The sequence below is a fragment of the Dermacentor silvarum genome, chromosome 8 (assembly GCF_013339745.2).
Source record: "Dermacentor silvarum isolate Dsil-2018 chromosome 8, BIME_Dsil_1.4, whole genome shotgun sequence".
Taxonomy (NCBI): Eukaryota; Metazoa; Arthropoda; class Arachnida; order Ixodida; family Ixodidae; genus Dermacentor; species Dermacentor silvarum.
The window spans coordinates 177,767,647-177,782,351 of record NC_051161.1 but is presented as its reverse complement, the minus strand read 5'-3'; the positions used below and the strand labels follow the sequence as shown (position 1 = coordinate 177,782,351).

General features: G+C 47.4%; 1 protein-coding gene across 3 annotated transcripts in view; it reads right to left on the bottom strand.

Moving 5' to 3' along the window:
- Positions 1-14,705, bottom strand: part of LOC119461880 (cyclin-dependent kinase 8) — a 260,725-nt gene that overhangs the window by 34,039 nt on the left and 211,981 nt on the right. The window contains exon 14 of one of the 3 annotated variants that reach the window (XM_049672776.1): positions 12,937-13,005. The exons of 1 other annotated variant lie outside the window; for it this stretch is intronic. In XM_049672776.1, the coding sequence (XP_049528733.1) occupies positions 12,937-13,005 (69 nt within the window). The remainder of the gene's footprint in view (positions 1-12,936; positions 13,006-14,705) is intronic. One more of the 3 variants, XM_037723249.2, reaches the window with a different exon arrangement.

Below are 14,705 nucleotides of genomic sequence, written 5' to 3'. Positions count from 1 at the left end.
TCCGATTGCGACTGTTCTGGTGCCGATGTTAGAGCGCCGAAATTACACTGGGTTGCGAGTTTCTTAAGTGCTGCTAAGAAGGTTGCAATTGACTCGCCTGGCAGCTGGTCCCAATGCTGAAAGCAGCATCTGGTGTAGAGCTCGGATGGCTGTGGGTCGAAATGCTGGCAGAGGAGGGAGACGATGTCTGTCAATGGGTCGGTGCACGGCATTCTCGGTGCCATTAATGCCTTCACTGTCCCATAGGTGGTAGGCCCACAGAGTGCCAGCAAAACAGCACACTTCCGAATGTCCTCCTTGATGTCCTTGATGTTGTTGGTCTCGAAGTAAAAGTTGATGAGCTCTGACCACGATGCCCAGCTGGTCCCAGAAAATGCTTCAATTCAACTTGCTTGGCGGTTACAAGTGTTCTGCTTGCTCAATTTCTGGATCACTGAGAGTGGCTCTGCTTGTGTGCTGCATAGTTCAGGTTACCAGATGCAGCCGCTTGAGTTGTGGTGGTCGGAGCGGGCGAGGGTAGTGCATGGCACCTCGGCAATTGTATAAACAGAAGCGGTTGCCGAGGCGGGACACAGCAGCAATAAAATCAGGTAAATACAGTAATCAACGCACACACTGTTAACTGTCATTTTCACATTAAACTATGTTGATCGCAGGCCAAAAATCACTGTTCCTGGAAGGAGATAGTGTATCTTTGATGCATTCACAGGCCCCTATCGTTGCAAAGACCGAATCTCGTGGGTTGACCATGAGGTCAGGCGCACACATGCATCAGTTAAATTTGAACTATCCAGTGACGAAAGTCTCGACTCATAGAAATGTATGGACTCAGGCCAGGGCCTTGAAAAATTTTAAATATTGAACTGACCAAAATTGAATTAATGAATTAAGTGTGCTTTCAACTACACTGTTCAATTAGAACTTGCACATATACAGTCACCTTCCGTTAATTCGAGCCTGATGGAATGGACGAAACTGGTTCAATTATCCGGCGAGCCGATTTATCCGGGCGTCTAACAAAGGGCAAAAAAATGCCAAGATGCGACAGCGATTCCCATGACAGTATTTGCCTTTAAAGTTAATTTCACCGAAATACAGTGCCAGCAGTGTTATGCAGTGAAGCATACCAAATGGGGAAAGGTGCCTTTGTAGCGGGACATAGCACGCGTTCCTTGATTCACACACGCACATGCGCTGTCTCTGGTCACAGTACGGGCACCGAGACCACCTACTAAGTTTGCTGGCAGGCCTTCAGAGTTTTAGACACACTCCCACTCTTTTGTGGTCTTTGAACGTACCCTCGGTTTTCCAAGTAGTTTCATTTTACCGCCTTCCTTTTCGCTAGCTTTCCCAAAACACAGATGCTCTCCCCTCTTCTCGGTGAACGGCACGTGCGCGCACGTATAATTAAGGAACGCGTACTATAGTCCCCATTAACGGTATCATATACAAGACAGGCATGGCGGGTGAAACGAGGGCTCAAATCGCCACTACATCGCTGCCATCACCAGTTTTTCTACATTCACCGAAGAAGTGTCAGCAATTCTCGCACCTTAACTAATACTGTTTGAACTATTGTTGTAATCCCACCACTTCTTTGATACCCCCGTGCGGTACCTTAAGGAAATAAAGAAACAGCTCTGAATGGCTGCAAGTATGCTTATTAGGCGTCTAGGTGCTCGTACTGTGACCGGTACACGCCTGTGTTCGATTCAAAAAAGGTGTACGACACCACAAACGAAAAGGTGCAGGGGGTGCCAGTTATGGTGTGCCAGGCTGCACCCACTGAATGCAAGATCGAAGGGTGCACTGCCCCTTGCCTTGCACCCCCCGTGCAATCAGCACGGGGGTGCAGGGTGCAGCGCTGCACCTCGGGGAATCAAAGGCCTAGGTGCACTGCACTGTTAATAGGTGCAGAAAAACTTGGCTGAATCGAATTAAGCTAAAGAAACACGTATTATGTCCCGTGACAGTGGGCTCTTTCCGTTCTTGGTATGGTTCACCGCATAACATGGCTATATTGCGGCGAAGCTGACTAAAAAAAAAAAAAAATTAAATTATGGGGTTTTACGTGCCAAAACCAGTTCTGATTATGAGGCACGCCGTAGTGGGGGACTCCGGAAATTTGGACCACTTGGGGTTCTTTAACGTGCACCTAAATCTAAGTACACGGGTGTTTTCGCATTTCGCCCCCATCGAAATGCGGCCGCCGTGGCCGGGATTCGATCCCGCGACCTCGTGCTCAGCAGCCCAACACCATAGCCACTGAGCTACCACGGCGGGTAAGTCAAGTTCAAATTATCCAGCGATGGTCAATTTATAGATCGAAATAACAGAAGTTTGGGCCTAGAGAAATGTATGAGCGCCAGCCGGAACCTTCGGTCAGGATCGAATTAACCGAAAAATTGAATTAACCGGAGTCGTATTAACGGAAGTATACTGTATATGCCAACTTGCAATTGCCTGAAGTTCTACGTAAGCTCCACACTAAAGTTTGTATTCAAAAACAAGGATCAACATAATAGTATCAAAAGCTGGGCAAGCTGGTAGAGAAGCATGATGCAATGGCAAATGACACCAAAGAAGGTGGCAAACAAATGCATAAAAACATCAACTAGTCAACAGCTCAAATGATAAATCTGCTTTGCGACAGATATCTATGCAAACAACACATAACAGTGGTTCCTACCAGCACCTTGTATGTGGGAGCACATTTTCAGATGGTTCTCAGCTGAGCTGGTCGGCTCATACTTTGTGGGAAATCAGCAGGCACTTATTTTGACAGGACAGAAGTGTCAGCAATGTGTCCTCTTCCTTCCGTGCTGTCAAAATGAGTGTGTGCTGATTTCCTGGGGAAGGGAGACATTACTTGCATGTGAGGTAGGTCATCATGCATAGCGTTGACATAGATTTTATGGCAATTTCAGAAGAGTAGATGATTGTTGCTTTGCAGTGACTTGGGCTAAACACACTAACAAAATATATCACATATACGCAAAATCTTTCTTAGTTTCTTGAAAGAGGAAGTAGTTAACATGTAATTAGAGAGCCCACTCATAACAGTAACATAACATCATTTTGTGGGCCTAGTACCAGCATTTCTGAAATTGCTAATTACTACTTTGACACGTGTGTCTATACGAGAACTTGTCCTCCTGCATCAAACGTAAAAGAGTTTATTTATGTACAAGATGCAAAAGTACTTTCAGAGGAGCGGGCATTCCCAATGACCAGTTATGGCAGCCATTGCGAGTGGCAGGCACTGCTGGAAAAGCAATTATCATCACACACAAAGGCAAGAAAAGTGTGGTATCTGAGGCAAGTGTGCAAGTTTCAAACAATCAGGCAGGCAATGAAAGACATGCAGGACAAGGTGGCAAGACAAGCAAAGAGGCATGCACAAGAAAATTGCATCACTTTGGCCATTAAGCACCTGCTTTCAGCCAATGCAAAATGGTGCATAGCACTTGCCTTATGGCTTAGGCTCTACACAATGTGACCTGTATTGTGCTCAACACTCGTAAATATAGTGTTGCTTTCTCACTTGCCTGAGCTAACCATGAGCAGGCATGCTTTTAAATTTAGTGCTTAAGAGTAATATGTACAGAATATAACACAGAATGTCCCAAATGCGAGTGTCCGAGGTGTCGGCTGACCACAAACTGCAGCTCCAATCTGAGCAATGCAACCCATGTAACCACCAATGCTTCCTGTTCAAAACAAAAGCTCAAGTTGAGGCTGACAATAACAAATGGTGCGGGGAAATATTTTATGCAACACAAGAAAGAACGAAGATAGCAAGTCTTACAAACTTTCAAAAAGGAAATTTTGATCCCAAAAACAAAAGTGGCATAGTTACGTTTCTACAAGGTTATGAGAAAAATGAGAAAGCAGAGCTTGAGTTTCGTGCCTGTGATGCTGCAGACATAGCCTCCATCTCGTAAATACACTGTAGTACACACGCTTCCCCTTTTGCCTCCCCCTCACGCATCATTTTAATGCTACATCCCATGCAAATCTGAAGCGGATTCAGCCATGCCACCAGAACTACATGGACCGATAGGCAGCAATGGCTGCAGTGCCCACAATTCGCCCACAATCATCCCCATCACCCTGGGATGTTTCCCAGGACTGACAGCCATGGTGTTGAGGACTGCCTTCAAATATGCACATCACCGCAAATAGCAGATGAGCCCAGACTACTACGTCAGCCAAGAAAACTTTCTAGTTGAAAGAAACCGCACAGGTCTGGTTTGGGAACCTTGAAAAAGACACCACTAGTTGGAAGCAGTAAATTTCTTTTTGTCTTTGAACGAAACAGTGCATACAAGATGGGACAATAACAAACGAACACACAAACTGCTGTGTGTCTATTGCATAGTTTCATTCAAAGATGTTGCCTAACCAATTACCTCAGATTCAGATCTTAGTGCAGCACATTCCTTTTGTCATCATTCTCTAACTATGAATATGCAATTTAGATGAACATGTTTCACCTTCACGAGCACACGCTTACCAAAGGTGTAGCCTACTGCCGTCATTTCCAGCTGGCCGTGAAGCAAGCTCGCAGTCAACAGTCAAATTTTGGTTAGAGTTTAGCTGAAAAATCTGAAAGCTATCAAAGGTATGCATTCGCCAGTCCCAACAAATGTGCCTCTGCACAACTGTGGATTTGGTACAGTTACAGTCACTTGCAAAAGTGCTTGATGAAGCGGTCTTTGTTAGCGCTGCCATGCTTTTATTGATGGCATTGAGAAAGTGGAAGGTGCTTTCCATTTAAACATATTTTGACATATTCCATGCATTTTACAGCTAGCCAACACAGAAAAAGTGCTCACTGCAAAGGAGCTGGAACTAGCCTGAACAGCACTGTCTTGAAATGGGCGGAGGATGAAGCAAATGCCGTGCTTTTCAGCATAAATAATAAAGCAGGTTTGCAGTGCAAAACTTTCTATGAAATCTTGGTGAAATGATCTCACCCAGTACATTTTCTGGGATTCCACCACATCTCGAGGCGCCAGAAGGGGAGCTCGCGGGGCAACCATGTTTGTCGCCACACAAGCTGGTGAAGCAGCGGATTTCGGTCACATTTCTGGGGTTTCCTGCCATGCAAGAGCTGGCTGTGGTCAAGTTCGTGGATCCCGTGGTCGAGACCGAAAACAACCAGGCGACATCAGACCAGCTGTTTAGTGGTCTAGGCGAGCTACAGGAAGCGTACACTATACGCTTAAAACCAGACGCACACTCCTACTCACTGCAGTCCTCATGCGACGCACCGAGTCTCCAGACTGTGAGTTGTGCCATGTAAATGAGACTATAGGTCATGTGCTTTGTGACTGCCCTAAGTACGTGGAAGAGCGTCAAAGGTTGACCTTATGCGTCTCGACAGCCCACCGTTGTCGGGGGACGTTATTTTAGGCCGTGGCCCGACGCTCAATCGAGTTTCAAGGCCATCCAGGCGTTAGTGAACTTTTTAGAAAGTACGGGCCTGGACTGTAGGCTTTGAGCATGCCAAATCGCTTACCATATGTTTTATATCCTCCTTCTCTCGTCGTCACCCATCATGCCCCTCTTTCTTTCCTTCTTCCCCTTCCCCCAACGCCGAGTAGATGGCTAGAGGAATTTACCTAGGGCCGACCTCTCCGCATTTCGCATGATTAAACTTCTCTCTCTCTCTAGTCCCAAGACGGGTGCCCATTCCGTTACACGGTGCCGTTAAGGCAGAGCTCGACAAGCTTGAAGAGGAGGGCGTGACAAAGCCTACGCAGTGGTGCGCCGGTGTGGTCGTTGTACTTAAGACGCCAGGTTTGTACCACATCTGCGTCGACCTTACCAAGCTGAACCAGGTAGTGTTGCGAGAGCACCACATCTTGCCCACCGTAGATAAAGTTTTCGGACTTCTGGGTAATGTGCAGGTGTTCTCGACGCTCGATGCAACATCCAGCTTTCATCAAGTAAACCTGGCAGAAGAATCTCAAGAATTAACGACATTCATCATGCCGTTTGGATGTTATTGCTACTGCCGGCTGCCATTCGGGGTAACGTCCGCTCCGGAATATTTCCAGCGCCAAATGAGCTACATTCTTGAGGGTCAAGACGGCGTCGTGAATATGATCGACGACATTTTGGTTTTTGGCCGAGACCGGGCAGAGCGTGACTGCCAGCTTCAAGCAGTGCTGAGTCATCTTAGAAACGCCGGGCTGACCCTCAATAAGTCTAAATTCAAATTCGGTGTTACAAGCGTCAAGTTCCTTGGGGTAGTTATTAGTGGCAATGGTATTTTGCCGGACCCAGACAAGCTTGCCACTGTCAGATGCATGGAACATCCGATCAATATCGGTGGTGTCCGCAGACATGGCCAACCACGTGGGACGGGTCTTACCACACTTGTCAGAGGTGACGGCACCCATTCGTGGATTGCTCAACAAGAAAAGTGAGTGGATGTGGAGACCGGCCCAGCAGGATGCGTTCCAGAAGTTGAAAGATATAATGTCGTCCGACACCTGCACGGCGAACTACCACACACTGCACCCGACCACCATATCCGCAGATTCTAGTTCATTAGGCTTGGGTGCTGTTTTGCTACAAGACCAGCTGAGTGGGGAGCATAGAGTTGTTGTCTATGCATCACGCTCCCTCACACCAACGGAACAAAGGTACAGCCAGATGGAAAAGGAAGGCTTGGCAGTTGCATGGGCAGTCAAGCGGTTTGACGAGTATGTCCATGGCCGTCGAGACTGACCACTTACCGCTCACATCACTGCTGGGTTCCATGGATATCGATGCTTTACCACCAAAAATCCAAAGGATTTGACTAAAACTCATGAGGTACCAGTACAGGATTCTGTACGTTCCAGGGAAGCTGCTGGCAACGGCCGATACTCTTTCAAGAGCCCCTGTCGCACCAGCATCCACCGCTGAGGGAAACCAAGTGGAGTTGTAGGTGGGTGAGGTTGTCAGCAACATCGAGCAAGACACATCAATCGGCCTTGAAGCAGTGGGTCGACACCAGTCGATGGATGGCGAGTGCGTCGCCCTTGTGACATACTGCAGACAAGGTTGGCCCCGAAAGAGCAAGGTTCCATCGAACCTCTTGAAGTATTGGAAGTACCAAGGGGAGCTGACGGTATGCAAGGAATTGCTTTTTAAAGGAGGGCGTCTTGTGATTCCGGAAGCTCTGCAGAGGGACGTTACGTTTTGGATACCATCCATGAAGGCCATCAGGGCGTGAACCGGTGCAGGGCACGTACCCGCGACTGTTTGGTGGCCTAACATGCACCTAACCTAACATAACGGTGCACAACTACAAGAGTTCAGTGGGCTGAGTAGGGGCAGATTTGTTCCACATGGAGGGACAAAATTTTCTGCTGCTTGTGGACTACTATTCACATTATATCCTGAAGTCATCACGCTACGCAACACTTTCAGCCAGGCGGCGATTTCGGCTATCAAGAGTGTCATGGCTCGATTCGGCATACCGGAAGTGCTCCGAAGTGATAATGGACCCCAGTTCTCGTCACACAAGTTTGCCAGTTTTGCGAAATACTATGGGTTCAGTCACGCTATTAGCAGTCCCGGTTACCCCCAGGGAAATGGTGCAGTAGAACGGGCAGTGCACACTATGAAGGATCTCTTCCGCAAGAGCAATGACTGCTTACTGGCACTGCTAGCGTATCGCGACACATCAGGTGTCACAGGTTACAGCCCATCCCGGCTGGTCATGAATCGGCGGTTACGAACACGCATACCCAGGGACAATGGCAAGCTGTCGCCAGAAATGCCACCACCAGACATCTTCTCCCAAAAGGACACCACCGCAAAGAAACGGCAAGTTCGGAACTTTAACCTTTGCCACAGGGTGCGAGAGTTTCGGGGCCTCTCTTCAGGGGACGAAGTGTGGGTAACGGATGCCGAGTGCCGTGCTCAGGTTCTCAGCAGAGCCCAGCGGCCACACTCGTACATCGCGGAAACACCCAGGGGTGTAATGCCGCTTAACCGACGGCACCTGGTGCCTTTTGCAACCGAGCAGCCCACTCCCGATTCAAGTGCATCATCCCCCGATAAGCCAAACCTCACATCTCCAACCTTAATTCCAAGCCCGGGGCCAAGCCACCCTGCAAGCACGAGAGGTGTGCCAGGCGGGACACGGATGGCATCCCTAAAAGGTTACAAGGTCCGGAAGGCGTGTGGTGCCACCCAAGAGGCTGAACTTGTAAATCCGATTTTGGAAAGGAAGATGTAGTGTTGTGTTTTGTTACATTCAATCCATGGTGGCACCACTAACACTACTGCTGTTTACCCATCTAACAGAGGGCGCCACTGAAGTGGTTCCAGGCATTTGTGTATATATATTGTGTCAATAAACAGCGCCGGGCACTTCGTTCGTTGTCGGCCCAGCCGAAGTTCGCATCATTCCTCTCGTCTCGACAGTGATGCCTCTTAATAGATTTCCTACTTTGTCTTCACCGCACATATTTGCATTTACAATTCCGCAAAGCTTCAATATTTATTCAATATATGTTGTACACGTTTCGCCAGGCAACTGGGCTTTGCACGAGAGCATGTGTTCCACTTTCTTCTTTTTGGAGTTCGAGTCTCCAAAGCAGGCTTTCAATTCCTGGACAAAGTTTTCCCAAGTGGTCAGCCTGCGTTCATGATTGTCAAACCAAAATAGAGCAGTACCGACAAGAAAGAATGCAACATTCACAAGCTGCGCTCACATACTCCATCCGTTATAGCGGCTTACTGTTTCGTAGTGCCTCAGCCAGACATCCATGTCTTCATTGGTCTTATCTGAGAATATGCATGGTTCTGGCGTCCAGTAGCTAGGTTGCCTTGGTCTCTGGTTAACTTAACCGATGCCCTCTTCGGAGGTGTTCGTTGACCGGCCTGCTTAGGCATTGGCCATGCTTGTTGGTTCTGGTGGTAGTCCAGCGAGCCGTTTCCTTCTTCAAAGATCTTGTAGGATTCGGTTCTCCAGGGTGTCCAGTACCCAGCACCTCCACCACAGTTGTTATGGATGTAGAACTGATTTATTTACAGTAAAAAGGGTAGAGAAGACAGGGGGCAGTCTGAAACAGCCAATCACCGAAATTTTGCGCCGTTTCTTCCTCTTCTACGTTCCTCCTCTTTATACTGGCATTATAGCTCATTCATACTTCCATCCAATCGCACCTTTTATCACTCGCTCGCACTTTATCCAGTAACTGTGAAATCAGTGGGGAGTAAGTATGAGTGTGCCGATCCATGCAAAATACAACCTCTGCTTAAGTTCTTGGTCATCGTTTCGCTTAGCATTTCATGAACATGCTGGTGCGGTGATGCAAGCCTCCGACTTCATGCAACACCTGGCCCTAGTGAAAAGAAATCCTTGTTCTTGTTTTTTTCTTTCTTTTTTTCAGTGTCCGCTAGAGTACAGAAACGTGCACTGTACAAAACCGGAGGCTTGCCATGTTCTGCCAGCAGGCTCACGAAATGCTGTGTGAACTGCTAACTCTTCCCATACCGTGCCCACTGGGCATTGTTAGCACGCTATCTATGGTTTGAAACGCCGCTTTCGAGACTTTCTGCACCACTCACAGACACACTGCACTATCAGACGTGAAGGAGGAGAACTATATTTTAGTTTTGTAAGCAGTTCACTTTTTCCCCGCCAGGCGGTAACTTTTGAACGCACTCCGAAGTTTCGCGATCGTCAAAGTAGAAAGCAAAAATGGCCGCATCCAAGAGTGGCGCATGCGCTTCGAAAGATCACAGATCTTGTGATTGCACTGCGGCTGATTTTATCAATGGATTGTGCAGCAAAGAGTCTGAGGATGCTGCCTTTTGATTGAACTTTGACTGTAGGAGCGATGAAGACGCAAACCAGCCCAGTACATCGGTGGCCACAACGCAGCACGCCCAACTGTAGTGCTTGCAGTTAAATTTTTGTAGCGCAATACCCGTTCAATGAAAATTTTTGATGTTTTTTTGGAGATAGTGGCTATTAGACGGCAAAACATGATGATGATGATATTTTGTATATCTGATGATTTTCGTTACATTCTTTTCTTAGTAGATACAAGCATGTCTTTACAAACTTTGTTCAATTTTATCCCACAATCTTGATTTTGGCAATTTATATCTTTTTATGACATAAATCTCGTTAATAAAACTTTTATGCATGATAAGTGCATTCATACTGCTTTTTGTTTATGGACTACATAAAATATTGAGGGCAGTAGTTCCTGCAGAAAAAAATATCTGGCGTAACCTACAAGAAACACCTATTTTTCCCCATGATAGGGAAAGAGTTAGGCCACTACTTGTGCTCCCACAGCGATGATGAAATTAGAGAAGTCATGATGGCAGTCAGTGCGCTATGCAAAACAAGAGACAAAGATCAAGAATGTAACGAGCACACATCACTGCCCCCCCTTGTTCTGCAAGTGCGCTGACCGCCATCATGACTGAACTGTTTCAACTCACCCAAATCACCACTCTGTGAAATTGGAATAATTTTGACAGCTGCACTAGAGAACGCAGTCACCTCACTTATGAAGACGCAGCAGAAAGTAATCTCTCACAGTCATTCGGCAGTGTGCCGTGAGCTTTCCCATCAGCTTACTGGTTACTAAATGCCTTTCCTTACTTGATAGGCAATGACAGCCGTAAACTCCTGTTAGAACGAACTAAGCAGGGCTTCCATTCAGCTTCATTATACATGACTATAGGCACAGCACAAAGTACAGTACAGTCAACAGCCCATTTTTCACACATGCATGATAATTCAAATGCTTTCGCGGTAGAGCCATGCATAAGAAAATCTGAAATTAACCTTTGCCGTCCAATTTTCCTGACGTATTGCCGTGACCGCAGAACTAAAATGGCATTAATCAAAGCCACCATCACCGCCATTTTGATTATCTCGCAGCCTAGAACCAGTGCTCTCGCACACTGATCCACTGGCAGCCGTAGCCACCACTGCGGCAATGCTAGGCCTAGCTGCTTCCACATTTGCTACCAAGCTTCCTGCTCGGTGCCGTGTTTTTCATTGAAAGAATTTCTTGCTGTCAGCAATGGCACCGACTCCACCTCTGTCATCCTTGCCGATGGCTTCGAAGCGCGGAAAGCATGGCAAGGGTCAGGAATTGCAAAATGCCCGTTTCCAAAAGTCTGCTTCACCGCAATACAGGGGTGTTACGCGGTGAAGCATAACAAGAGGGGAATGGGGGTGAGGGGGGGGCAGTGTCACGGGACACAGTATTCATTTCTTAAATACCACCACCTCCTGTCACAGTACGAGCCTTGCTACGCCTAACAAGTGTACGGTCAGGCCTGCAGAGCTATTTTGGATGTGGATGTGACACTTTGAGCCCTTGGGGGGCAGTAAAAGGCATGTTTTGACTTCCCAATTTTTGGGAGATATTCTAGGCCCCTAGGGAGTCCGGAAAGTTGGACTTTAGCAGGAATTTTCTGTATCTTTCACAGTGGTGTAGCACAACCTACATTGTAAGCAGTCTACACTATCGCTGAGGCTACACGTAATGATTTGCATTAGCACATACATGAAAATAGAATAGAGAAAGCAAACTAAACTGCAAAAATTCTGCCAGGACGTCTTGGTGCTCTCACTAGTGCACTTATGGTCTCCAAGGTAACACTAAGCATTCCACAAAACACAAATACTGCACTTGTTCACTGATCAAAAACATGAGCACCTGTTAGGGTTTTGCGAGGGAATCTCAGTGGCACAAGTTTTGCCACTTATGCCGTTCACACATTTGAATACCTCGCCTAAGTTCCCTCAACATGCCGAGTATCGCTGAAGCTTTTTAGCTATCACTACAGTAAATCCTTCAGAAGTGATGCAAGAAGGTTGAGGGCAGCACATTGCAAGCTCGAAATTTGAATAACTGGTGACTTAACTGCTGTTCACGCACTCAACACATTATTAAACTACTCACTTTGCGTATTCAGCACAAACCATGTAATAACAAATGTGTAGCATATGGCATAGTGCATATTACACTGGCTTCGAGTTTAGATGATCTGCGCAGCTCACACCGACTGCACTGCCCACTTGTTATGCACATACTGTGATCACTTGTCACAGAACTGCAGACTGTCAATGCCTGATAAAACTTAGAAAAAAGAAAAAGAAATTCTTAAGAAGAGGACATAAAAAATTTAGCATTTCGGGCCGACGACATCTCTGCCTGTGCCACCCGTGTTTCCTATGCATTTGTTCTGGACATTCACCATGGCTGCAACATTGTGCATGGTAACAACATTGCTGGCCACTACACTAGGATTGCCTTGGCATGCATTGACTAGCCGCTTCAATGTGTCAGCTGGAAGTGCTAAGAATCTCTGCTCCATCCGTGTTACCGTTTAACCTGTACAGCAACTTCGTGCCGGCTAGTTCACTGTCTTGCTTACAATGCAACAAGCCATATGCCTGTTTGTCAGCTTTGCAACAACCACAGTCCACAGCAGGCACAAAATTGCAATCCATGCACACACTGCTGTCACCAAAGCAGGGAGTGCCAAGATGCTATAATTATGATGCAGGGGTATCGTGAGCCGCTGTGAATTTCACAATCAGAGAGCACAGAAACTACTGGATTGCGCAGCATGTGGACACCACGGAGACTTCACACCATCTTGGCATTGTTGACCAGCAGCATTCATCTAATGCCAGTGTGTAGCTGAGGCAACTCAAGCGATGGTTTTTAGACAAAGTGATGCTTGGTCACAACACATGGCTCTGCGAGCCGCCACTATGAACACAGCTGCTAAGGCGTGACGAATGTGGAGCACTGTCATGCAAGTCTCCCCCAAAGTTATCAGGTGCAATGACAGCTCCTGCATCACTGAGACTGTGGTTTCAAGAAGCGGGAGATGATGATGATGATGATGTGAGCTACGAGGAAGGAATCAGGGACGGGGACTCACACTGGCTGGGAGGAGGACTCTTACCTCGGGCTTCTTGAAACCATGATAATTTTTATTGTAACCTTGCATCTGAAGGGGAGGAGAAGAAGAAAAAACAATAAAAGTGGAGCTAACGAAAAGGGCACAGCTGCCAGGCTGCACCACAGCAACATAAAACAAACGTTACCGCGGGCAGTGAGGGCCAATTGAAATAAAAGGGGGCTGAGAAGAGCGTTGCCGCAAACTGTGTTCACAGCTTCCATCATTCACACCCACCTCAAGCCGTGGAGAATACCACACGCAAAATTTAGCACAGCAAAGCTCTTGACAACTCTCTTCTCCACTGGCTCTTTTGAGTTTGTCACTAACATGTACACACAGTGAACCTAGCACACTAATAACAGCTGCTGAAACCACACCTTTCAATAAATGAGCAACAACAAACTTTTTGACTTTTAGGACTGACCTAGACATCTTCACGTCCCAGAATCCTGGCAATATGGCCATAGAAACAGACATACCTTGAGCAGCATAACAGCTGCAGACAGCGGCTGCGTGTGTGTGCGTCTTTTAAGCCACCGTGATGTGACAATGGTCCAGGTTACCGCCAGCCACCAAAATCACAATAAGGGCCTCTTTCGAGATTCAGTGGAGTGAGCACACTAATACTATTTGGGCAAAGCTGCCTTTGACTGCCTACTGGCCACCAGCATGGTGGTCGGCCATTTTGCCGACACCTCCTGGAAACAAACTAGCGAAGCCCAGTTAACCCAGCACCGACCGCACCCAAACCGTCAAGCGAACTCCGGCAAGCTGTTCGGGAGTGCATTCGAGTTGGCTCTGCGCGTCCAGCCTTTATTCATTGTCGTGTTAACTAGCCACACGGTCGCGGCGTCGACTACACCCTCGATGTCCCCGCTGACGAGGACAGTGACTGTTTAAAGAAAACACCGTTATTCGGGTATGAAAGCGCGGTCGATTCCTGTGCGGAGATTTTGTAGCGATACATTCCGCTCGATTCTATATGCCGCCCTTATCATCCACCGTTCTCTGCCGGCTGATACCATATAACACAGGCGGAGCATCGCTCTTCCACTGACGAAGCGCACGGAGTGGCAGCGGAAAAGGCATCGCTCCAAAATCGGGGTCCTGTTGCCAAAGGTTGAAGATTCGGTGCATGCATTAATTGTACTTTCGTCTTTTTGTGCTGACAGCATAACAATGGTAGAGAGAGGGACTGACCAGATCGTAGGCAAGCGTACATGCGCGCAGGACCGCGTTGACAAACTTCGGCTTTATTTTTCGATGATCCCTTTCCGGGATGCTTTCACTTTCGCAGCATTTCGCGCGACTAGCACTGGACACGCCGACGGATGATAGCGTTCCTAGGACACTACCAAGTATGCCGATGTTGACGCTAGTGACGCGAAATTCTGCGAAAGTGAACGTATCCCCGAAAGTGGTCAACCCAGAATGTCTTTTTTAGCCACTGGCGGAATAAATTCAGTTATTTTCTGGCGAACTTAGATATTTCTGACTATCCCAGGCGGTCCGCATCGAGCCAGAATTATCGGTTGCCGTTCGATTTATGCAGCTGCTTTAGTCATGCGCACTAAGCACGTCTGCGGGCCACTGCGGCCACACACGTAATGCGCAGGAGCTAATTTGGCGCACTTCGGCGCAAAATCGTGTATCTTTATCAGGATGGCACAGGAAATCTCATATGGCGCAATCTGGCGCATTTGGCGCAGGAGTGGGAGCACTGCAATACAGTAAAACCTTCTTAATTC